General features: G+C 38.7%; 1 protein-coding gene and 1 long non-coding RNA gene across 11 annotated transcripts in view; one reads left to right on the top strand and one right to left on the bottom strand.

Moving 5' to 3' along the window:
• The window catches only part of dtnba (dystrobrevin, beta a), a 58,276-nt gene extending 35,598 nt beyond the window's left edge, over nucleotides 1-22,678 (top strand). For 4 of the 10 annotated variants that reach the window (NM_199709.3, NM_001324537.2, XM_087296394.1 and 1 more), the window contains 15 exon segments: nucleotides 787-941; nucleotides 1,386-1,491; nucleotides 1,657-1,823; nucleotides 3,029-3,153; nucleotides 5,461-5,532; nucleotides 7,303-7,389; nucleotides 7,514-7,604; nucleotides 7,800-7,873; nucleotides 10,904-11,017; nucleotides 11,495-11,591; nucleotides 14,862-15,033; nucleotides 15,129-15,218; nucleotides 18,601-18,651; nucleotides 21,345-21,378; nucleotides 21,464-22,678. In NM_199709.3, coding sequence (NP_956003.3) covers nucleotides 787-941; nucleotides 1,386-1,491; nucleotides 1,657-1,823; nucleotides 3,029-3,153; nucleotides 5,461-5,532; nucleotides 7,303-7,389; nucleotides 7,514-7,604; nucleotides 7,800-7,873; nucleotides 10,904-11,017; nucleotides 11,495-11,591; nucleotides 14,862-15,033; nucleotides 15,129-15,218; nucleotides 18,601-18,651; nucleotides 21,345-21,349 — 1,406 coding nt within the window. In that variant the 3' untranslated portion in view covers nucleotides 21,350-21,378; nucleotides 21,464-22,678. 10 annotated transcript variants of the gene reach the window in all.
• LOC147839473 (uncharacterized) overlaps nucleotides 1-25,000 on the bottom strand; it is a 503,025-nt gene that overhangs the window by 433,468 nt on the left and 44,557 nt on the right. The window lies entirely within an intron of this gene.

The raw sequence follows: 25,000 nt of genomic DNA, 5'->3' as shown, positions 1-25,000 counted from the left end.
TGTGACGGCTGTACCGGAGTTATGATTATTGATTATAGATTTCGAAATTTAGCTTTTTTTTTTAAAGCATGATGGTAAAACATAAACACGGTTATGAATATATTAAAACGTAATAATGACGAAAAATACTCATTTGTGGATCTCCTTACTTCCGGGTTCAGCAATGCTACCGCTGTGGCAGGTGTATTCTGGGAAATTTTCTTACCCCTTGGTTTTGAGTGTGGTTCTGTAAAATCTTCGTTTGAAGGGCTATTCACCCCATCCCCTTAGCCCTACGCCTTCAAGCTTAAGAGAATTAGAACACCCCTACCCTTTGGCACGCACGCTCAAAACGAGGGCGAAGGGGTAGAATTGGGATTGGGCCTTAAAGTTCCTGTGAAGTTTTTTAGATGTCAGGATAAGTATGTTAGTCTTAAGGATATCTATAAGCTAGTGTGCTCCAAAACGATGGAAAAATTCACATATTAGAAGATATAAACATCTAAAGCTTGTGGTATTAATAGTTTATAAATGATTTTTCTGACATCATTTCATACTTCAGTTTCTCATCAAACCTTCTGACCAATCGAATGCTTTATAGTATCTGACATGCCCCGCCCCCATCAAGATGCTTCTCATTTGCTTTTCAATTTATGTGCTTGAGCTCAAACGCTTACTGGCAGAGCAATGATAAAACAACATGCTATTGGCTGTTTTTTGAAAAGGGGAGGAGCTACTCTGTCATGTTTCAATTCAAAGCACTTCATAGGACTTTTTAACAAGTGTGTTTGTGTGTGTGTGTGTCAGATATTTTCTCTCAGATATCAGATTCTCACGGTGCGATGGAGATGTCAAAGTTTGACCACTTCCTAAGGGAGGCGCTGAAGCTTCCTGCTGCCGTGTTTGAAGGCCCGTCGTTCGGATACTTGGATCATCTGGCCAGATCCTGTTTCCCTCAACAAGTAACCATTTTCGATGCATTCCTTCTCTTTGTCATAGTTTTATGCCGAGTTCACACTGCACAAATTTTTGCTCGCTGACAGGTTTTGGGAAATGGCCTGAAATCTGAGGTAAACTGGTGCTCATTTACATGCGCAACAATCATTCAATCGTTCATTCAGACGTAAAAACGACACTTGCGTCCAGCTGAAACTAGCAAACAACAATTGCGTTTGTTGTCAAAACTAACAGCTGGAGGGGTGTAGTTAAGAATGTTAGCCACACCCAATACCTCTGACAGACCTAATCTGAGAATTGAACTGAAAACAAACAGGAAGTGCGTTTTTAGTTTTCAATTAAAGATTACAAGGGCAAATCTTTTTTTTTTTTTTCAGTAGGATGGAAACTATGGTCCTGAGTGATTCCTGAAAATGCAAGTCAGTGGTTTGTGTGTGTGTGTTTAACAGAAGAAAGTAATGCTGAACATGTTCTTGGATGCTCTGATGTCAGATCCTCCTCCTCAGTGTCTCATTTGGCTTCCTTTGGTGCATCGGATGGGAAACGTGGAGAACGGTAACACACACACACACACACATGCATGCATGATATTATACCTTTAATTATTCATATTCCACTGGTGTGACTAAACAGCAATTTTAGTCACACCATGCTTATGAATATTCATTTTCTGTTTGAATATTCATGAATTCCAGCAGATTAAATGTCTCTCTTTGGCAGTCCATCATCCGGTGTCGTGTTCGTTCTGTCGGTCGGACGGCATGACGGGGTTTCGCTATCGCTGTCAGCAGTGTTTTAACTATCAGCTGTGTCAGAACTGTTTTTGGCGAGGTCACGCCAGCGGAAACCATAGCAACCATCATGACATGAAGGAGCATTCGTCCTGGGTGAGCTAAAGCTTTATTTTGCTTATCCGCTTACTTACTTGCGCAGTTATTTAGTTAATTTTGTCACACTTTGCTAAATGGTTTAGTTATTGTTCATATACACCCACCGGCCACTTTATCAGGCTCACCAAAATTGGACTATAAAAGATTGGAAAAATTTTGCCTGGTATGAGTCTCGATTTCTGCTGCAATATTTGGATGATAGGGTCAGAATTTGGTGTCAACAACATGAAAGCATGGATCCCTCCTGCCTTGAATAAATGGTTCAGGCTGCTGGTGCTGGTGTAATAGTGTGGGAGATATTTTCTTGGCACACTTTGGGCCCATTAGTACCAATTGAGCATCGTGTCCATCCCTTTATGACCACAGTGTACCCATCTTTTGATGGCTACTTCCTGCAGGATAACACATCATATCATATAGCGTGAATCATCTCAGACTGGTTTCTTGAACATGACAATGAGTCCACTGTACTCAAATGGCTTCCACAGTCACCAGTTCTCAATCCAGTAGAGCACCTTTGGGATGTGGTGGAATGGGAGATTCGCTTCGTGCATGTGCAGCCAACAAATCTGCATATGGAGCAAAATCTCTGAGGAATATTTCCAGTACCTTGTTGAATCTATGCCACGAAGGATTAAGGCGGTTCTGAAGGCAAAAGAGGGTCCAACCTGGTACTAGTAAGGTGTACCTAATAAAGTGGCCGGTGAGTGTAAAGCACATGTCGTTGGACTGCGGAGGAAACACACACGGGTTATAATGTATATTAAACACTATTTATTTTTGTGATGGACAGCTTCATTGCTAAACAAAATTATTAATTGACTAATAAAGAAAATAAAAACCCTTAAAGATATTGTCTATTTGCGACCCAGTGGCGCAGTAGGTAGTGCTTTCGCCTCACAGCAAGAAGGTCTCTGATTCGAGCCTCGGCTGGGTTAGTTGGCGTTTCTGTGTGGAGTTTGTATGTTCTCCCTGCATCCGCGTGGGTTTCCTCTGGGGTATCCTCCTGTGGGTTTCCCCCACAGTCCAAAGACATTCTGTACAAGTGAATTGCGTCATCTAAAGTGACTTTAATTTCTTTTAATTAATTAAGTGATGTGTTACGTACAGTGTTCTTTTAAAAGTGTTCTTTTGTTTTATATATTTATTTATTATTGTGGATGTCTGATATCTGTGTGTGTGTGTGTGTGTGTGTGTTCCAGAAATCTCCAGCTAAGAAGTTGGGTCGTGCCATCAGTAAGTCTTTGGGTTGTGTGCCGAGCAGAGAACCGTCCCACCCCATCTACCCAGAATACCCTGAGAAACCCCTCAATCTGTCCAACATAGTGTAAGACACAAACACACACACACACACACACACACACACACACATGTTGGTTTTGGTGTTTTAAATTGTCATTATATATTATATACATTATACACATTTCTGTCCCTGTAAACCACCTAAACCAGTATGAACACACACTTTCTCTCAAACACACACACACACACACACACACACACACACACACACACACACAAACATTCTCTCTTTCTCTCAAGCACACACATACACACATACTCTCTCTACTTTTCTCTCAAACACTCTCTCTCTCTCTCCCTCACACACACACACACACACACACCATGGCCATTTTGGAAGCAGTGGGCATGTTTCTATTGGCTCTTGGCATCACATGATCACATTGTCTGTGTGCACTCGGTGATGTGGGTCAGACGCAATCACTCGACACACACACAGTTAGAGAACCCGTTTGCTTTTATTATCAGCGGACAGACGGGAGGTCAGTTCTCATTTTGTCTTAATTCTGCTCTCTGTTTGTCTCCATCCCAATCTTTTTTTCCCAGGATCCCGCTCTCTGTCTCTGTCCGTTCTCTCTGTGTTGCTTCAGTCTCTTAGTTGTGCATGACTGACCTGTATGTGTGTGTGGTATTTTCAAGAGTGTCCATGAACATTTCTCAACATCAGCTAATGTTTTCAAATTAAATGAACATGCAGAATCAATAGTGACAGCAGGTTTAATTACTGTCTTCTTAAAGTTGCTCTTTCTTCATATTTTTCTTTCATTTTGTCTCCTTTTAGTTGTTTTCTAGTACATTACAGTGTGCAGGAATTTAGAGTGCAATATTAGAGTGCAAAAGTGCAATATTTAATTCAGTTCATCTTTATTTCTATAGCCCTTTTACAATGTAGATTGTGTCAAAGCAGCTTCACATAAAAGCTCTAGTAGATTGAAACTGTCAGTCCGGTTTTCAGTGTTGAAGTTCAGTTTAGTTCAGTTCAGTGTGGTTTAATATTCACTGCTGAAAGTCCAAACGCTGAAGAGCAAATCCATCGATGCGCAGCTCCAAAAGTCCTAAACCAAGCAAGCCAGTGGAGACAGTGGCGAGGAACAAACTTCACTAGTTGACGGAAGTAAAGGAAAAAACCTCAAGAGAAACCAGGCTCAGTTGGGCACGGCCATTTCTCCTATGGCTGAACGCCTTGTGTAGAGCTGCAGTCTAGGGGCTGGAGGCTTGGAGAATGCTTGGAGAATGCATCCATCGTAGAGAAGCTGCCGATGGAAGAGGTCCCTGGCTGGTGTAACGACTGGCTCTTCAATCTCTAACAAGCTCTAACAATCCTTTGGAGGATTTCAAAAGCATTTGTGTTTTATGTGTATGCTAATGTAAAGAGATGTTTCTTTAAACTAGTTTTAAACTTACAGAGTGTGTCTGCTTCCCGAACTGTGCTAGAAATGCTGTTCCAGAATTTAGGTGCCAGATATGAGAAAGATCTATCGCCTACTGTTGATTTTGATATTCTGGGAATAATCAATTGACCAGAATTAATTTAGTGTAGAGGACATGATGGGCTATAATACACCAGGAGCTCCCTAAAATACTGGGGAGCTAAGCTGTTCAGGACTTTGTAGGTAGCCAATAAACATTTTTATTTATTGTAGTTGATCATTGAAAAGTGGCAGAAGATCGATTTTTTTTTTTCCATGAATCATCTGTTGAACTGCATCCCCATTATCACAAATACTGCAGAAGACCTGTTGAAACCCACATGGACCCAAGATTCTTATAGAAATCAGTCAAGTTTGCTGAAGGAAAAACCATGGTTTGGCATTATCAAAGTGCTCCAGGATTGGTCAATTCAGTTACCAGACTTGAACATTATTGAGCATGTCTGGAGTAAGATGGAGGAGGCATTGAAGATGAATCTAAAGAATCTTGATGAGCTCTGGGAGTCCTGCAAGAACGCTTTCTTTGTCATTCCAGATGACTTTATTAATCAGTGATTTGAGTCATTGCAGAGATGTATGGATGCAGTCCTCCACGCTAATGGGAGTCAGACACAATATTCATTCTGTTTCCACTGCAACTTGACTTTATATTTTATACTGGACATTATTTATGTTAAGTGTAAGCAAAGTCAGATCTTACTGTCCCAATTAAATAATTAAAAATCAAGGTTGATCATGATCATATTTTATTTTGGTAAAATAAGCGTAATCTAGAGGCCTAAGCCACTTCTGATACCAAATGACCAACTTGAAGTCAAGTAATTATTTGTGTTTCCTAAAACTTGGATTGAAATAATTGCAATAAATTATATTGTTGTTGTTGTTGTTGTTGTGTTTTTCAGGCCTCCCCGTCCAATAGGAAATATGAATGAACCAGCTCCGCCCCTTTCAACAGGCTCCTCCCCCACTAAGAGGTAAACTTCAACTTTGTCCTTTCAGATGGTGGAGCTTCTCTATTTTCTCTATTAGTTTCTTTATTTTTATGTGGATCTTCAGGTTTAAAAGTTATATTTATCCATCTTTCAACTTTCCATCTTGTTGTGCTGCCTGGAATCACTTTATAGGTCATTTATTTCTCTAATAATATTGGTCATCTTGTAGTTATGGATAGTTAATTTAGTTATTAACAACAAAAACGAATGCCTGCTATGGAATTGAGACAATATTCATTAATTATCGATTACTTATTCGTAAATGTTTTGCTGGTGATGAAACTGCTTTAATTCGATTCAATTCACCTTTATTTGTAAAGCGCTTTTACAATGTAGATTGTGTCAAAGCAGCTTCACATAGAAGATCATAGTAAATTGAAACCGTGTAGTTCAGTGTTTTTTTTCAGTGTTTAAGTTTAGTTCAGTTTACCTCAGTTCAGTGTGGTTTAATAATCACTCCTGAGAGTCCAAACACTGAAGAGCAAATCCATCGATGCACAGCTCTACAGATCCCAAACCATGCAAGCCAGTGGCAACAGCGGCGAGGAAAAAACTTCAATTGGCGAAAGTGAAGATTTAAAAAACCTTGAGAGAAACCAGGCTCAGTAGGGCACGACCATTTCTCCTCTGGCCAAACGCCTTGTGCAAAGCTGCTGTCTAGGCCCTGGAGAAGCTTGACGTCAGCGAGACTCTTCTGTCCCCGGAGCATCACAGGAATCAGTCTCATGCTCTTCACTCCTCCAAGACCACCACAGCAGCAGCTCAGGATACGGCCTGGTCCAGAATTATGGAAACCTTGGGATCATCTCGTCGCTGGTCTTGGATCTCATCAGTGGTGCTGCATTGTCTAAGGGCCTCAGGATGAGTATTCCTAGGTGGAAATGGAGAATAAAGAGAATAATTAGTGTATCTGCTGTTCATAGTGTATATAAACAAGATGCAAAAACCTGCGTGGAGCACATTCATGTAGCATACCGCTAAGTGATGGCCTGAGTGTGTGCTTTACTAAAAAGATTAGTCTTTAATCTAGTCATGAACTATGAGAGTGTGTCTGAGCCTCGAACGTTATCAGGAAGGCTATTCCAGAGTTTAGGAGCTATAAATGAGAAGGCTCAACCTCCTTTACTCGACTTTGCTATTCTAGGTACTACCAGAAGCCCTGAGTTTGAGATCTTAAAGATCGGGTTAGATTGTAGCGAGACAGAAGGTTGGTTAGATAAACAGGAGCTAGATTAAGCTAGATTAAGCTTTATAGGTAAGAAGCAATATTTTTAAATCTATACGAAACGTAACAGGCAGCCAGTGTAAGAAGGATAAAATTAGGCTGATTTGATCATATTTTCTAGACCTGGTCAGAACTCTGGCAGCTGCATTATGTACTAGCTGAAGTTTATTAATAGAGGATGCTGGGCAGCCAGCAAACAGAGCATTACAGGAATACAGCCTAGAAGTCATAAAGTTGTTGTAGTTATTACTGCTAATGCTGAAGGCTGAATGATTTGGTGAAATCTAAATGCTATTTTTCTTTTATAAAACTAATTGGGCAATTGTTTTAAATGACTTTGTCATGTTTTTAATATTTATGCAGCAACAGTTCACATTTTAGTAATGAAACAAATTATGCTATTTAATTACAGACTTATTTTTAAATAGCAAACTTATTTTAATAGACACACACACACACACACACACACACACACACACACACACACACAAATCTGTCATTTAAACTTGGGTTTTGTGTGTGTTCAGACTGCCGACTCTGGCTGCAGCTCAGCGAATGAATGAAGAACATGCTCTGATCGCTGCGTATGTCAACAAACTCCAGAGCAGCCCACGGTGAGTGTGTGTGTGTCTTTGAGGGAGAGTGCTTGTTTGAGAGAGTTTGTGCGTGTGCGACAGACAAGGTTATTTAAGGTCTTGTATATGTAATAATATTTTCTGTCTGTGCGTGTGTTTGTAGTGCATTAGACAGTCCTGTCCGATCAGATGAAGAACACAAACTCATCGCTCGCTACGCGTCTCGTCTGGCCACAGATCCTGGACACACAGCAGTGAGTTGAACGCAGTTACTATTAACACAGACATCATTTTTAAATGATAAGCATTCATTGTTATTATAGCGAAATAAAGATGAACGATTTCACCTGTGCAGACGGGGGTTTTCTTAATGGGGTTTTCAACAAATCATAAATAAACAAACAGTGGCTGTCATGTTTCTTTATTCCCGCTGCTCTTGTGAATCCCAGAGACCAGCAGACTTCAGCTACGACACCAACAAACAGCAAAGAGAGCTCATCATGCAGTTGGAGAACAAGAACCGGTAAACACACACACTCATACACATTCATATATAGATATAAACAAACACACAAATAGATATTACGTTTCAGAGCGTAATAATTATTTGTTTATTCATTATATATATAATTATTATATATACACAGATTTGTATTTTGTTTATGCATCTGGAGCTGATGTTGTGTTGGGCACTGTGGAGCAAGCGCAGGTCTCTTTCTCTTTCTCTCTCCTCTTAGAGCCTGATTGCGGTCCAGCTGTGCTGCGAGTGGGAGCGTATATAAGCGGAGAGAGGAACAAAGGACGGATTTTTCTGCTTGGTGCAGGTTGCAAATCTCCGTCGTCGTTGCTGTTATTGTTGTTCGAGCGTCTCCTATCTCCTGCCCCAGATTGTTTGTTGAATTAGTGGTGTGATTGACTGATTTCGTTAGCTGACAGTTTATTTCTTTTCTAAACTGCTTGTTGTATTAGATCTGAGTCTGTGTGCTTTGTTTTCACTTATTAAAAATATATAATATTTTTGGATTTCGGCGAGGCAGTGGCGCAGTAGGTAGTGCTGTCGCCTCGCAGCAAGAAGGTCGCTGGTTCGAACCTCGGCTCAGTTGGCGTTTCTGTGTGGAGTTTGCATGTTCTCCCTGCCTTTGTGTGGGTTTCCTCCGGGTGCTCTGGTTTCCCCCACAGTCCAAAGACATGCGGTACAGGAGAATTGGGTAGGCTAAATTGTCCTTAGTGTATGAGTGTGTGTGTGGATGTTTCCCAAAGATGGGTTGCGGCTGGAAGGGCATCCGCTGCGTAAAAACTTGCTGGATAAGTTGGCGGTTCATTCCGCTGTGGTGACCCCGGATTAATAAATGGACTAAGCCAACAAGAAAAATGAATTTTGGATTTAAATTGAAGCTGTAGGATGGCAATTGCCATTTAATTTAAAAACGTTTTCTCCTGGGGCCTCATGTACAAAGACTTGCATTGAATTCATACTAAAACATTGCGTACGCACAAAGCTGTTTATGTGCCTATGCAGTAAAATATTCAGATGTATGAAACACTGCGTGCGCGGAATCCCACGCATATTCTCTTTGTACATCCGTATGAACGTGAAACTGAGCGAACAAGCGCAAAACCGCTCCCTGCCTCCTCCACCGTATGAATATGCTAATGACTCTACTTTGGCAAAACCAAACGAAAAAGCAATGGCAAAAGCAAGCAAGAAGAGAAACTTTGAACAGAATGTGAATTGGAGGCGCTCCTATCAGAGGTAGACGGGAGAAAAACTGTGTTATTTGCAAGTGTCGTTGAAGTGAGCTAATTGAGTGATATGCCCGTTTGATCGACAGAGACAAGAAAGCTAAAGAGGGCGGTATTCACCAGCGTGAGTGGCGTAGCTCGTAACGTGCATGATAACATGTTTTGACACTGTCATTCATGAACCCTATTCGAATCCAGCGTCTGATGAACTCGTTCTTCTTTTTCCCCTATTACATATCAGATTTTGCCTACTCTTCATCACGAGGAAGACAAGTAGGAGTCATTAATAAGTGTGTGTATTATGTTAAGCCCATTTGAGCATCACATATTATTTGCACATTTATTGAATGGAAATGTTTTTTGATTTGTGTATGCAAATTCGTCTTCAGATGGCGCCTTTATAGCAATCTGCATGCAGTCGATCGCTCCGGGAAAACCGCCGATCGCTGCAAGGTGCGCTTTAATGTTTGGCTGGTCAACTGTATGGTATGGAAACATTATAAACCTGCTAGACATGCAGATGATCTCGTCCCATTTGTAGTGTGCAGTTTAACACAATTGCCTCTAGGAGTCACCAATGGGAATAAAATAAACACACGCAAGAAATACACGTACGCCAGGCATGAGGTTGGCATGGACCAACGCACATTCCCACGTTCACTTCATCGTTAGTAAATCCAAACGTTAGCGTGAAACCTGGCGTACATAAAGTTTTTGTGCGTACACAGCGTTGATACATGAGGACCCTGGTCTGTGTTACGTTCCGGCCAGTCTAGGGTTGGCGGGAACAATAACAAAAGTATAAATAAATAAATGAATTAAACTTTTTAATACTTCCCCTTCTCCTGTCCCAGCTCACAATGATCACAACAAGTTTATCAAGAAATAACAAGGTTTATTTTTTTAAACAATAAAGGTCTCAGAAGCATCTCTTTAGAAGGGAATCCAGGCCAAAATAATAAACAAAAAGCACGCTAACTGGCGGGGAAATATTCCTAACTTACATGTTAAAATTAAAAGTACCCCAAATAAAATTAAAACAAAACTTTCCTTTCTCCCTCGATGCCACAAACCAAGAGAAAATGTTTTTAAATTAAATGGCAATTGCCATCCTACAGCTTCAATTTAAATCCAAAAATATTATATAATTTTAATAAGTGAAAACAAAGCACACAGGCTCAGATCTAATACGGCGGGCAGTTTAGAAAAGAAATAAACTGTCAGCTAAATCAGTCAATCACACCACTAATTCAACAAACAATCTGGGGCAGGAGATAGGAGACGCTCGAACAACAGCAACGGCAACGACGACGGAGATTTGCGACCTGCACCGAGCAGAAAGATCCGTCTTTTGTTCCTCTCTCCGCTTATATACGCTCCCACTCGCAACACAGCTGGACCGCAATCAAGTTCTAGAAGGAGAGAGAAAGAGAGACCTGCGCTTGCTCCACAGTGCACAACACAACATCAGCTCCAGATGCATAAACACAATACAAATCTGTGTATATATAATAATTATATATATAAAATAAATAAACAAATAATTATTACGCTCTGAAACATAACAAAACACACACACACACACACACACACACACACATACACACACACACATACAAACATACATACATATATATTTATAATACACAAACATCTATACATACACACACACACAAACACATATACATATACACACACAAATGCATATAACTTATACATGCACACCTTCAGAAGCCATGTCTGTCTGTTGGGGTTCAGTCTAAAGTGAGTGTGTAAGTGATAAAACATTCATCTGTGTGTGTGTTTTTAGGGAGATTTTGCAGGAGATCCAGCGTTTGCGAGTGGAGCATGAACAGGCATGTCAGCCGACTCCAGAAAGAGTCCAGCAGAACCCCACACTGCTGGCAGAACTCAGACAGCTCAGGTAACACACACACACACACACTAAAGCCAATTTAGTTTATTCAATTTACCTATAGTGCATGTCTTTGAACTGTGGGGGAATCCGGAGCACTTAAGAACATGCAAACTCCACACAGAAATGCCAACTGACCCAGGCGGGGCTCGAACCAGTGACCTTCTTGTTGTGAGGCGACAGTGCTAACCACTGAGCCACCATGCCACCATATCTTCTTTATCCTATACTAATAAACCATACATCAGTGGGAAGTTTATTCATTAAGCTTTCAGGTGATGTATAAGTCTGCAAAAAAAAAAAAAAAAAAAAAATATATATATATATATATATATATATATATATATATATATATATATATATATAGACACCTACGACATTTATGACTTCATGCTCAAAGCTCACAAATTAGTAGTTGCTGACGTTTGCCTTTATATGGCAGTATGGATATTTTAGAAAACAGTGGTTGTGTTTGTGTGCTTACAGGCAGAGGAAAGATGAGCTGGAGCAGAGGATGTCGTCTCTACAGGAGAGCAGAAGAGAACTCATGGTGCAGCTAGAAGGACTCATGAAACTACTGAAGGTATACACTCACACACACACACACACACACACACACACACACACACATGACTCAAGACAGAATTACAGGGACATTTCAAGCATTATTTCTATTGATATACAATGATATACAACAAATGTACAATAAACTGTATCATTAATGTAAAATCATTCAAAATACTTAATTAATGGAGAACATTTGATTCTGTTACTGTTGTTTAGCTTATTGTTAAACTTTTTAAACCATAGTAGAGTTCACAATAATATGCTGCGTCCCAATTTGCATACTTATACTACACTTAATATAAATAATCCATGTTCTAATGAATGTTTTTACATTACTGTGAGGGTTGAGGTTTGGGGTAGACCATATTAAAATACAAATAATGAATACTTTTGTGAATAATATGAAAAATTCTCTTTCATAACATCCGGCAGCAGCTGTATCCCTTTTAGCAACAATTGTTTTGCCCCACTAGAGGGCGGCACTCTCGTTAGCATTTAGCATCAGAGCTGCCGTCTTTCCTCACACACTTGATCTAGTTTCCTACTCTATTTCCATTTCTTCTCTTATCAGACTTCATAATAGTTGCTCTCATCATCTTTTCCTCTGTTTTCCCACTCTCTCTCTGTTCTTTTCCCCTGTCTCTGTTCTGTTCCTGTAGGATGAGGAGCAGAGACAAGCTGTAAGTGTGATTTACTGTGTATGTGCACGTAGCTAGCATGCTGTATAACGATATGTGAACGCAGATTAACTCTGAAGTTATGAAATTAAGAGAGAAAGTAATAAAGTAAATAAATAAAGATATAAAATAAATAATATAAAAATTAGTAAATAAAATGATAAAACCAAAATGATGCTACTGCTCACTCATATGTAATGTTATGAATATGAATGAGTGAGCAGTAGGGCTATATATACTGTATATATAGTGCTCAACTCAAATATTAATATTTTTATCCATTTCTCACTGAATATAGCCAATAATTTTGGTGCATTTAAGCTAAACAGTTTAATTAAACAGATATACAGTGCATCCGAAAAGTATTCATAGCACTTCACTTTTTCCATATTTTTAATGTTAACGTTACAGCCTTATTCCAAAATGTATTAAATTAATTTATTTCCTCAAAATTCTACACACAATACCCCATAATGACAATGTGAACAAAGAGTTTTTGAAATTGTTGGACATTTATTTAAAAAAAAAAAACCTCAAAAATCCATAACAAAAGTGTTCACAGCCTTTGCTCAATACTGTATTGATGCACCTTTGGCAGAAATTACAGCCTCAAGTCTTTTTGCCCATTCCTTTTTGCAAACTTTTCTTTCGATCTCTCTCTTTTGTATGTTGTTGCAGTGCTGTATTTATAATATGGTATTATTGTGATCTCCCAATTGCAACAGAGAAATGCTGTGAAATCTCTGTAGACTGATGGCATTTCATGCCGTTCAGCCTCATAATCTTAAAATGTGAGCAAAATCACCTGTTTTGTCATCACTTTAGACCAGGGGTCACCAATCCTGGTCCTGGAGGGCCAGTGTCCCTACAGGGTTTAGCTCCATCTTGCCTCAACACACCTGCCTGGTTGTATCCAGTATACCTAGTAAGACCTTAATTAGCTTGTTCAGGTGTGTTTGATTAGGGTTGGAGCTAAAATCTGCAGGACACCGGCCCTCCGGGAACAAGTTTGGTGACCACTGCTTTAGACATTACTCTAGAGAATCATTCAAATACTCGCTCTAAAGTTACATTAGTGAATTAGTAATGATTTCTGCTGTTCTTACGTCAGCTGCAGATGTGAATGAATGGCGAAAATTAGTTTCTCTTACAAAAGGGTTTTTGGACTCTCCATGTTTGACTTTCCTTTTTATATACACGATTATGCTGTCGAAGTGTTGTAGAAATGCAACATCACACTCGTAGCAGTGCGATGTGGCTTTATATCATCACTGGCCTATTTTGTGCATTCATGTAACAAGTATGTCTCCAACATTTATTAGATTTGCTAGGAATATTTATGAATGTCTCCAAAAATACCCACAGAGCCTTAAAGTATCTTAAAAGTGTCTTAAAGTAAAGTGAAACGGCTATACGTCGTGTTTGCTGGCCTCCCGCATCACGCACCTGTTAGTCAGCCAACCAGTCAGTCAGCACGTAACCTTAAAGAGTTAAACAAACAGCGCACAGCACTACTACGGTTACAGAAAAGTTTGCACTGTTATGATTCACTTACCTTTTAATACATTTTGGTGCAACTATAACCTGCTATTAAAAAAAAAGAAACACGACAGAATGTTATGAATGAAAAGCTGTAATGTAGCCGTGGCGGGATCAATTTTGGCATGGCGCCTCGCCATGGAAGAATTAGTGAAGCGGAAACCATGCTTATATATGAAGAGTTCAGATGCAAAAACCTCTAAGTGCCGTCTAAAATTTCCATCCAAAATTAGCATTTTCATCAGACTCTTATGATTATGTTGAGTTATATCATTTTAAAGACCTTTAAAAGAGTGTATTCTTTACCATAAACTTGAAATTACAAAACCTACACACAGGAGCCTTATAAAAATGCTAATTTTTGAAGGAGATTTCAAATGGCTTTTTGCAGAGGTTTTTGCATCTGAACTCTTTTAGATAGACAGACAGACAGACAGACAGACAGACAGACAGACAGACAGACAGACAGACAGACAGACAGACAGACAGACAGATAGATAGATAGATAGATAGATAGATAGATAGATAGACAGACGGATGGACCCTAATGGCTCTTAAAAAATGCATTTGCCTAAATAAAACAGAAATAGCTCCCTGCTGTAAAGCATTCTTTAAAAAATATACATTCAAAAGATAGATCTGTGAGGGGTCTACTCGTATATGCTGAGCACTGTATGTTAAGACATATGAGTATTTTAGTAAGACATAATAAATATGGGCACAAAAGAAATGATCATCTTTGTTGTGCATGTGAGAGAAATTGGTCACTGTTCATGTATAGGACAGTTTTTTTTTTCCCGTCGTTTTTCCATTTATTATTTTTTTCAATTGGGCTTGTTTATATATATTTTTTCCTTCTGATGTTTACCTTCCAGTGTCTGCTGCTGTGTGTGCTCACTAATGATTAACGCATCTCGTGTGTCTTGTTTACTTTCTCTCTTATTTCTCCTGATTGGCTTTAGTTTTAACAGAAAATAAAGTCTTTGTTAATATAAACAGACTTTACACACATTTACTCACAGTGAGAGTTTGAACCTGTTTAGCAGATGTTTATCTGATTTCTCTCATAGGCTCAAGCCGCTGGCTCTTCCCCAAGCCACGCCTCCCCTCACTCCATGCCGATGCCCATTCGCTCACCTTCCTCAGGCCCCGCCCCCACATACACAGGCCACACCCCCACCCATGGGCCCCAGGACTCTTTAGCTGGAGTGGGTGGAGACGTTCAGGAAGCGTTTTCTCAGGGTAACATCTTCATTTTAAATTGATAAAGCAGTGTTTTTATATCTAATAAACCATGGAACGTGATTTATCTTTATTTTTATGTTTGTATTCCACAGGACCTCGCAGAAACCTACGAAATGATCTCCTGGTGGCGGCGGACTCAATCACGAACACCATGTCATCACTGGTTAAAGAGCTTAACTCAGGTTTGAAAGCACACAGAAAGTTGTTCCTCATCTGTCCTGTTGCATTATGGGTAGTTTTTTTTTTTTTTTTCAAAGCAGACGAAAAATATGAAAGTTTACTTCAGAAATTAGTGCTTTGTTTAATATTCTGCATTCACTTTGATTTCTTTTTCATGTACCCCTTTGGGATTTTTCTTTTTTTCTCTTTCCTTTCTTTCTGTAGCCATGTTAAACTATTTTACATTTAATTCATAACTCCCTTTTTGCAAAAACACATTCTCTATACCAGTGGTCCCCAACCTTTTTCTAACTGTGGACCGGTCAACGCTTGACAATTTTACTGCGGGGTGGGGGTTGGACGAGCGCGTGCACGTCTAGAACGTGCTGACGTGAGACGTCTGCTTTAGCCAATCAGAACAGTCAGACGCGTTCACATCCGCGCGGTTTATGAGAATAAAAGCCTTTGAATATTTTTCCAGACACATTTAGCTGATAGAAATTAGGCAGGTAACGATTATATGTTCATCTTAATGCCAACCGTGTAAATAATCGTCGATCAGATGCTTACGATAAGCCGTTGTTTGTTTACCTTCAAGCTTTGCGTGTGCCCGTGAAACAGCCTGTCAGCGCCAGAACACACATATCATGTACATCTCGACATGGCAACAGGGTTTTCAGTGCTGTGTTGGCGATCTCTAGGTATTCTGCCATTACTTTAATCCAGACCACCGGCAGAGTTGTTGTCTCGAACACTGTTTTAAGGCCGCCGTCATTTACGATCTCCAGCAGTTGGTCTTCTTCTTGCACAGACATGCTGGATTCAACTGGTTTGTTGACAAATGGGTCACGTATCCATTCCCTAGCCGTTTGTGGGTCTTTTGAGGTTGGGAAGTAGCGCTCAAACTCCTTTAACAGCGAAGACTGATGATCGTGCAGCAGCTTGGTGAGTGAGGGCGCAGGCTCAGTCTCACACAAAATCCCCGCTAATGTTTGAAACATGTCCAATTTGCCTCAGTTTGGCTTTAAATGCAGCTACTTTATCTGCCAACTTAAAGAAAATTAATTCTTGTGCGGCCCGGTACTGACTGAGCCACGGACCAGTACCGGTCCGCGGCCCAGGGGTTGGGGACCACTGCTCTATACTATACTTTTTTTAAATGTATGTTTGTACACGTCATGTTTTTTTTCCTGGGAATAATATTTCTTAAAGAGCTGTTGACATGGAATTGAACCAGATTTTAGTAAAAACCCAAACAATACAAACATAAAAATAAAACAAAACAAAAAATATCAGGAAACTGACTTATGTGTAATAACAATGAAATGACAGAAGGAGAAAGCACTGAACTACTAAAATGCATTTAATACTTCATACAAAAGGCTTTTTTGGTGCTGCCAGCTTAAAGATGCCTCTCATATGGAGAATGAAGTCACATGCATTGCATAGGTGTGAGTTTTTCACAGACTGTGTCAGCAATCTTGATGGTTCTGTGGGGCTCGTCTATCAAATCTGAGCTCTATTTTGTATTTTCTATTGGATTCAGGTCAGGTGATTGGCTGGGTCATTCTACAGCTTGATTTTCTTTCTCTAAAAGTATTTGAGAGTCTCCTTGGCTGTGTTTTGGATCATTGTCTTGCTGAAATGTCCACCTCTGGGTTCATCTCCATCCTAATGCTTATGTAGATGTTGGACTGAAGCGGCTGATATTTATTTACAATGAGGAAGGGCAGAAGGTTGCTGAAGAACTACTGAGAGATTTCAGCTGCTGTCTGGGCTTTCACTGCCTTTTAAACCTTCCTTTCTTCATGTGTTCAATACCTTTTTTGCCTGCCTCATTTCATTTTATTACACAACTTTATTTGTAAACTAATTAGTTTGTTTGCTTTACATAAATGGATTTTTTTGGTTGTTACCATCATTTTGTGGAAATTTCAAGTCAGACAATTTAGACACACGTAAAAATGGTGACGTGTTCAATACTTATTTTTCCTATTGTATATTTATATATATTCCAAAATTAGTACTCAATCAATTCAAATATTTTACATTAAACAATTAGTGTACACAATACTGTAAATATATTGAGAATTTATAAATATCAAGTGCCACAAAGAGAACTTAAAAAACTGAAATAGACAACTCATGTCAATTTGACTACTTTTGGATTATCATCATAGATATATGAATGAGTAAATACATTTTTATGCAATGTTTTTTTTGTGTGTGTGTTAATAATGTTTCATGAGTTAACTTTAATCTTATTTTTATATTTTCTGTTTTGATTCTGATTTTACATTTGGGTAATTTTATTAGGGACAGTTGAAGTCAGAATTGTTAGCCTCCCTGTTTACTTTTTTCCCCAATTTCTGTTTATTGGAGAGATGCTTTTCAACACATTTCTTAGCATAATAGTTTTAATAACTCATCTCTAATCACTGATTTATTTTATCTTTGTCATGATGACAGTAAATAATATTTGACTAGATATTTTTCAAGACACTTCTATACAGCTTAAAGTGACATTTAAAGGCTTAAATAGTTTAATTAGGTTAGGGTAATTAGGCAAGTTATTGTATAATAATGGTTTGTTCTGTAGACTATCGGAAAAATATATAGCTTAAAGGGCCTAATAATTTTGACCATAAAATTGTTTTTAAAAATTTAAAAACTGCTTTTACTCTAGCCAAAATAAAACAAATAAGACTTTCTCCAGAAGAAAAAATATTATCAGACATACTGTGAAAATTTCCTTGCTCTGTTAAACATCATTTGGGAAATATTTAAAAAGAAGAAGAAAAAAAAGTATAAAAATAATTCTGCCTTCAACTGTACATTTTAGATAGATTATATATGGATTAGATACGTTTATATTTTATTTTAGCATTCATTTTTTTATTTTAGTTGGGTAATTAATAGTACTTCACATTTAAATTCAGTTAGTTGCCAGGGGTAACATTTAGGATTTTAATTTAAACCATAAGCATCCTTATCAGTATAATAATAATAATAATACAATAAAATAATGATGATGATTCTTTCTCTTTTTTATTATTTCCTCATTCATTCATTTTCCTTTGGCTTAGTCCCTTATTTATCAGTTTCCCAGTACTGGGTTTCAGCCGGAAGGGCGTCCGCTGTGTAAAACATATACCAGAATAGTTGGCGATTCATTCCACAGTAGTGACCCCTGATAAATATGGCACTAAGCTGAAGAAAAAGGAATATGTGATCCCTATTTATCAGCGGTCACCGCAGCTGAATGAGCCGCCTCTTTTTATTTTTTATTATTTTTACTATTACTATACTTTTAAATAGTTTTGTTAGTAAAACAAATGTAAAATAATATATTTTTTATTATTATTTTATATTTTGTAAGATGTTATTCTCTTGTGTGGTCTGTAGCAGAAGATGGAGATGAAGATGAAAGACTGTTGCAGAATGGCAAAGACAGAGGTACCTTCACATCAGAACTACATTACCCAAAATGCACCTGTGCTACTGAATCCAGACCTGCGTGGCCTTAAAAGAGTTGATCTCGTTACACGAACATAAGTGATTTTCATGAGATTTATCCTCCATACACACAACAAAAGCTCATAATGTTTTACACGACAGGTTTGTGTGAGTCTGGCGTGTGTCTGTTCTGTCTGAGGGGGCTTGTTAGTGCTTAATTACTCGTTAGTATTAACGAGGAGGCTGTTTACGAGTGTACTAGAGGGTGCTGGATGTTTTTTTAACTACTTCCTGTAGGGTCAGAGAAGTCCACATGCTGAAGCTTTATGAGCAGAACCCGTACTGGGAAACACCTTCATTATAATCCTTTCTCCGCCATATTCATTCATCTCCCCATCCAGCTCCGTCGCTTATGTTTTATTGGTCTGCTTCTGAAGGCCTTTCTCTGCCAGTTTTAGACGCCATCAGTCAAATTAGGCTTTTAAACATGAGTTTGCTCAAGATTGCAGTAGCTGGAATCATTTACTAAATGAGTTTAAAGGAGCGCTCCTTTTTTATTTTGTAAATAGACTCATTTTATAAGCTTTCTAGAGTTAAACAATTGAGTTTTTGTTTGGTCGTTTGATCTCTGGGTCTTTGTTAGCTTAGCTTAGCATAGATCATTGAATCGGATTAGACCATTAGGATCTTGCTCAAAAATGACCAAAGAGTTTCAAGAGTCTTCCCTATTTAAAGCTTGACTCTTCTGTAGTTACATTGTGTACTAAGACTGATGGAAAATGAATAGATGCTATTTTGTAGGTTGATATGGCTAGGAACTGTACTGTTGTTTACTCAGCCATGGTGGGGCAGCAAAGATTACTATACTTGAATGAGAATATAGTTCCAAGACAGTTTAACTTATAAATTACTAACTTTTTATTTCCATCCAACTATGTACAACCAACATTTTCCATCGGACTTTGTACATGATGTAACTATAGAGTAGTCGAACTTTTAATTTTTTAATTTTTTTGACCGAGTTGCTAATGGTCTAATCTGATCGAATGAATTATGCTAAGCTAAGCTAGCATTGCACCTAACACACAAGGATATCGGATGACAGTATTTAAAAAATGATCAAACTCAGCTGTTAGCTTGGCATATATCATTGAATCAGATTAGACCATTTGCCTCTCTCTTTAGCTTAGCATAGATCATCGAATCTGATTAGACCATTAGCATCCCATTCAAAAATGACCAAAGAGTTTCGATATTTTTCCTATTTAAAGCTTGACTCTTTTGTAATTACATTGTGTACTAAGACTTTCGGATAAGACGTTAAACCGAGGTCCTGACTCTCTGTGGTCATTAAAAATCCCACGGCACTTCTTGTAAAGAGCAGGGGTGTAACCTTGTAACCAGGGGTGTAATCCTTGCCAATGTCCCTCTATTGGCTCGTACGATCATGGCCTCCCAATCGTCCCCATCCTCTGAATTGGCTCTATCACTGTTACTTCACTCCACCAATAGCTGTTGACAGTTCAACCTAGAAAGCAGCAACTTTTTTTTCCATCCAACTTTGCACAACCAACATTTTCCATCGTTCTTTATACACAATTAACTACATAATAGTCAAGCTTTAAGTAGGAGAAAGTATTGAAACTCTTATTTTTTTAAGGGAAGATGCTAATGGTTTAATCTGATTGAATTATTTATGCTAAGCTAACACTGCACCCAACACACAAGGATATTGGATTTATTCAAAAATGATCAAATTTAACTGTTAGCTTAGCATAGATCATTGAATCAGATTAGACAATTAACATCTATGTTAGCTTAGCTTAGCATAGATCATTGAATCGGATTAGACCATTAGCATCTTGCTCAAAAATGACCAAAGAGTTTCAACAGTTTTCCTATTTAAAGCTTGATTCTTCTGTAGCTACATTGTGTACTAAGACTATATAATAGATGCTATTGTCTAGGTTAACATGGCTAGGAACTGCACTGCTGTTTACTCAGCCATGGTGGGCCATTAAAGATTACTATACTTGAATGAGAATATAGTTCCTAGACAGTTCAACCTAGAAATCAGCAACTTTTTTTCCATCCAGCTTTGTACAACAATTTTCCACAGCTCTTTGTACACAGTGTAACTATAGAATAGTCAATTTCTTTTTATTTTTTAAGTGAGATGCTAATGGTCTAATCTGATTGAATGATTTATGCTAAGCTAAGCTAACACTGCACCCAACACACGAGGATATCAGATGAATGTATTCAAAAATGATCAAACTCAACTTTTAGCTTTAGCATATCATTCAAAAATGACCAGAGTTTCGATATTTTTTCTATTGAAAGCTTGAGTCTTCTGTGCTTACACTGAGTACTAAGACTGACAGAAAAAAAAATAGATGGTACAGTATTTTCTAGCTTGATATAGCTAGGAACTGTACTGTTGTTTAATCAGCCATAGTGGGGCAAGAACGATTATTATACTTGAATGAGAGTTTAATTCCTAAACATTTCGACCTAGAAATTAGCAACTTTTTTTCCATTCAACATTAGCACAATCAACATTTTCCATTGGTTTTAGTACACAATGTAACTAATGTCAAAACTCTATTTTTTTTTTTTCAAAATAAAAGATCATTCAGACTCAGGAACACTAACTTATACAACTTTCCTTATTTTGTTCATTTTTTTTCCAGGTTAGGCAAAAAACAATGAAGCCACCAGTTTCAAGTAGGTACCACACAGGATGAGATTTATCTGTTGTTGTTGTTTTTATTTTTAACATATTAATTACTTTTTTTGCATTTTTTTTTAGGTGTGACGTCACCACGCAAACCTGCTGATGGCATCACCAAGAAGACAATGAGCTCTGAACCCAGGCTCAGCCAATCAGATTCGACGGATTTGGCTTCCTGTGGATAGCTTGAGAAGGAAAAATGTTGTTATTTTTCAAAGTTTAAAATTTTTCATGACGGTTTAGTTTTGCGATTGAGATTGAAGCTATACGTAGTCTTCATCGCAGGCCTGCTAGTTTTGTCTTATTATTCTCATGTGTGTTTTCTTGAAGTTTGAAAGCTTTTGATGCGCCCAAATATGGGACGGAATGAACTCAATCGGAATGGAATGGAAGGCAATAGAATGTGTTTGACGGAGACGTGTGAGGAGTTGAATGGCTGACTGAGGTATGTGGGCGTGGTTTGTTTATGTGGGAGTGGCCATGTTGGAATTTAAGACTAAAAGTGGCCTTCTAAAGGAGCTGAGTTAAAGAAACGAGTGGAGTTGTGTACTGTAATTTATTTTTTCAATCGCCGTTTATTTATTTTGGTCAAACAAACAGCATTTTCAGTGGACATTTTGCTCATTTCAAATTGATTGCGCATTTATGTATATTTAAGATCAGAATGATTTAGTTTTCTAGGTTTTTCGAACAGGTACTTTGATAAAGAGGCGGATTTGCGTGCTGGAGAGTTTTATTTGATGTTTTGTGGATTTTTCTAGAAGCACTGTTTGTAGTCACTGTTTCCTGTGAACAAACTTTTCTCACCTACAAACATTTACGCACACATCTGACCTGCTGTGTGTTTTCCTGGAGGAGTGTGTGTGTTTGTGTGCCTCCTTTATAGTTGTGTGTGTGTGTGTGTTGGAATGTGAATCATACTGATGCCTTTGTTTGATTTGAATGCTAAATACCTGCCAAATATGATTTGTTGATTTTAGTTTGAGGTTTTTAAATCTTGTTATTTACGCCAAATTTATTCACAGACTCGTTTGTTTCTGGACCGTCATGTAATTTTATCTGCGGTACACAGGCCTTGATGACATCACTTCCTGTGGCCTTCTGTGAAAACTGGCTGGCTTGAAGGAGTCGATCATTACGGTGCCGGTAGTCGTAGTGTTTCGTGATTTTTCCACCAAACAGATGTCTTTTTTAAGGCTAATTTTACGGAAATGACTCTGGATCGAGGCTGTGATTCACACGCATGTGATTGATGTGCTGTGTTCAAAATAAATGATGTCATGAAACGGTAAATAAGGCTGGAGTATTGTATCTTTCTGTTGGACGTATTTGTCTTTGTGTTTCATTTTGGCTGTGTGGTAACCAAGCGGCAACCTCCCGCTCTCTCTCAGGAAGCCAATACGGAAGTAACTAAAACTGCAATTCATCCGAAATTCCGCTAGTCCTGGCTGCTCCTGGCTCCAAAACAGAGCAAATTTTAATTGAGCCCACTGTTAGAATGGCCAACTTTACAGCAGAAAAAAAGGTGTTTACAGCCTGGTACAAAAAAAGATTTTGGTTAATACAGCTAATATTACCCTTCATGACAACTGTGTGGGGGGTGAATTTTTTTATAACTCATCCGTTTCCTTTATATTAAGTTATATTAAGTTTGCATAATTAAGGGCGTGGTCACTTGAGTGACAGCTAGGTCTCGCTGGTCGCCGTTACGTCACCACAGCTGAATCCTGCAGATTAGCCACTGAACTCGGCGTATTTATCGTATTTTTGTGTTGTTTTATGTGGCTTTACACAGTCGACTGCCTTTTGGACTTGTTTGCTACAATTATTTGATGGAATGGCATGCTGAGGGCACTTAATTGTGCTCACAAACCATTCACGTGGCCTCCGTTCCCCATGTGAGTAAATTTATATACTTATATACCATCTCTATACATGTATTTGTTTTATTTAAGATCATTTATCGTTTATATTTATATTTAGAGCTGTAATGTACTCCAGAATCTGTCAGACTGATTAGCTGTATGCTCTAGAACAGTCATCTGAAGCGTTGTCATACAGTGTTATGCTGGATTTCATTAATAGTCTTACATTAACTAACACAGACTATATCTGAAGTGTTTGGATGTAATTTGCGTTTTCCTCCTGTTGAAAAACGTCATAAGAACAATGTTTAGTGGCTCAATGTATTACAGCAGTGTTTTTAAAAGTCTAAACACTTTATTGATATAGTGTACAACCAAGCACAAGTGGTCAGAATACAAACGAGTCACAGGTGATAAAGTATTAAGCGTTCTCCCAAAGTAAACCAGGTGTCTGAACCAGGTCCAACCTAAATGCAGCATGCGTCTGTAGCTCCGCTCACTCTCCCCCTCTTTGCCCATGTTTGGTATCCCGCCGTCGGCGTGATGACGCGCGAACAAAATGGCGACGGTTGGCCACGCCTGCTTGTGGCTTCTTTTGCGCTCTTTAGAAACCTATGGGTGACGTCACGGATACTACGTCCATATATTTTACAGTCTATGGTGGTAACCCGTACCTTTTTATTTAACAGTGAATTGTTATTCATTTATCACTCAATTCAGTAATGCCATACACTTGTTTTTTTTTAGGGGGAAAGTAATTTAATTACAATAGTTGCGTTGTAACTAATAATACGCAACACTGATCTCTGCCGAACAACATATTATTGTCATGGTGGCTTGAGAAAGTCAACATACTGTTATACTACATAAACTTCTGTTTTCTTCTTCTTCTTAGGCTATTTTAAGAACGCATCTCCTCCTAGTCCGCTCATACTACAACCACAAAACTATCTCTAAACCTCCAAATTATACTGAATTAAGTTGCTACATCATTTCCAACTGATCCAACTTATGGTTTTCTGAAAACTGACTCGGAAAATTCTGAAATGTCTCATTGATTTAACATTGGAACACATGTTGTGAGCTCATAATTTTGCACCAGACTGTCATACAGACTTAAGCCTGGTTTATACTTCTGCGTCAAGTGACCGGCGTAACCCACGGTGCAGGCAACGCGCGTAGCTGTGCATTTATACTTCTGCGCACTGTCTCTGTTGGTCTCAATAAACACTTCCAAAACGCTAGTTGGCAGTGAGGTGTAAATGTTCCTCTGTGTCGAGTTTCTTCTGCTGTTTTGCTTTTCCTGAACACTTCCTGGATGTACAAGTGGCTCAAACTCGCTCATTTTGAGGCAGGAACCGGCAGACGTGCAACAACTTTAACCATGAGGTAAACACAAAACAAAACTTTCCATCAGGAGCTCCTTCATGGGACTCCACACTTGTTGACAATTGACCCATTGGGCTCGCGTCCAGCTCGCGCCATTAGCACGGCTCTCGGTCCTGCCCAGACTCGTCAGCGCTACCAAGCCGACCAATCACAGAGCTTGCCCTACGCGTCGTTGCGACGTGTAGTTACAATTTTTGAGAGGTGCACGTCACCGACGGCCACGGTGAAAGGCTATGCGTCAGCGTCGTGGTATACGCCGGCGTTTGACGCAGAAGTATAAATCAGCCTTTACGGTTGGGCTCAACTCAGACTACCAACTTGTCAATCACTGATGACCTTTCAACTTACTAGCCACACCCTA

The sequence above is a fragment of the Danio rerio genome, chromosome 20 (assembly GCF_052040795.2).
Source record: "Danio rerio strain M-AB ecotype USA chromosome 20, GRCz13ab, whole genome shotgun sequence".
NCBI lineage: Eukaryota > Metazoa > Chordata > Actinopteri > Cypriniformes > Danionidae > Danio > Danio rerio.
This window is presented reverse-complemented; position numbering and strand designations above follow the sequence as displayed.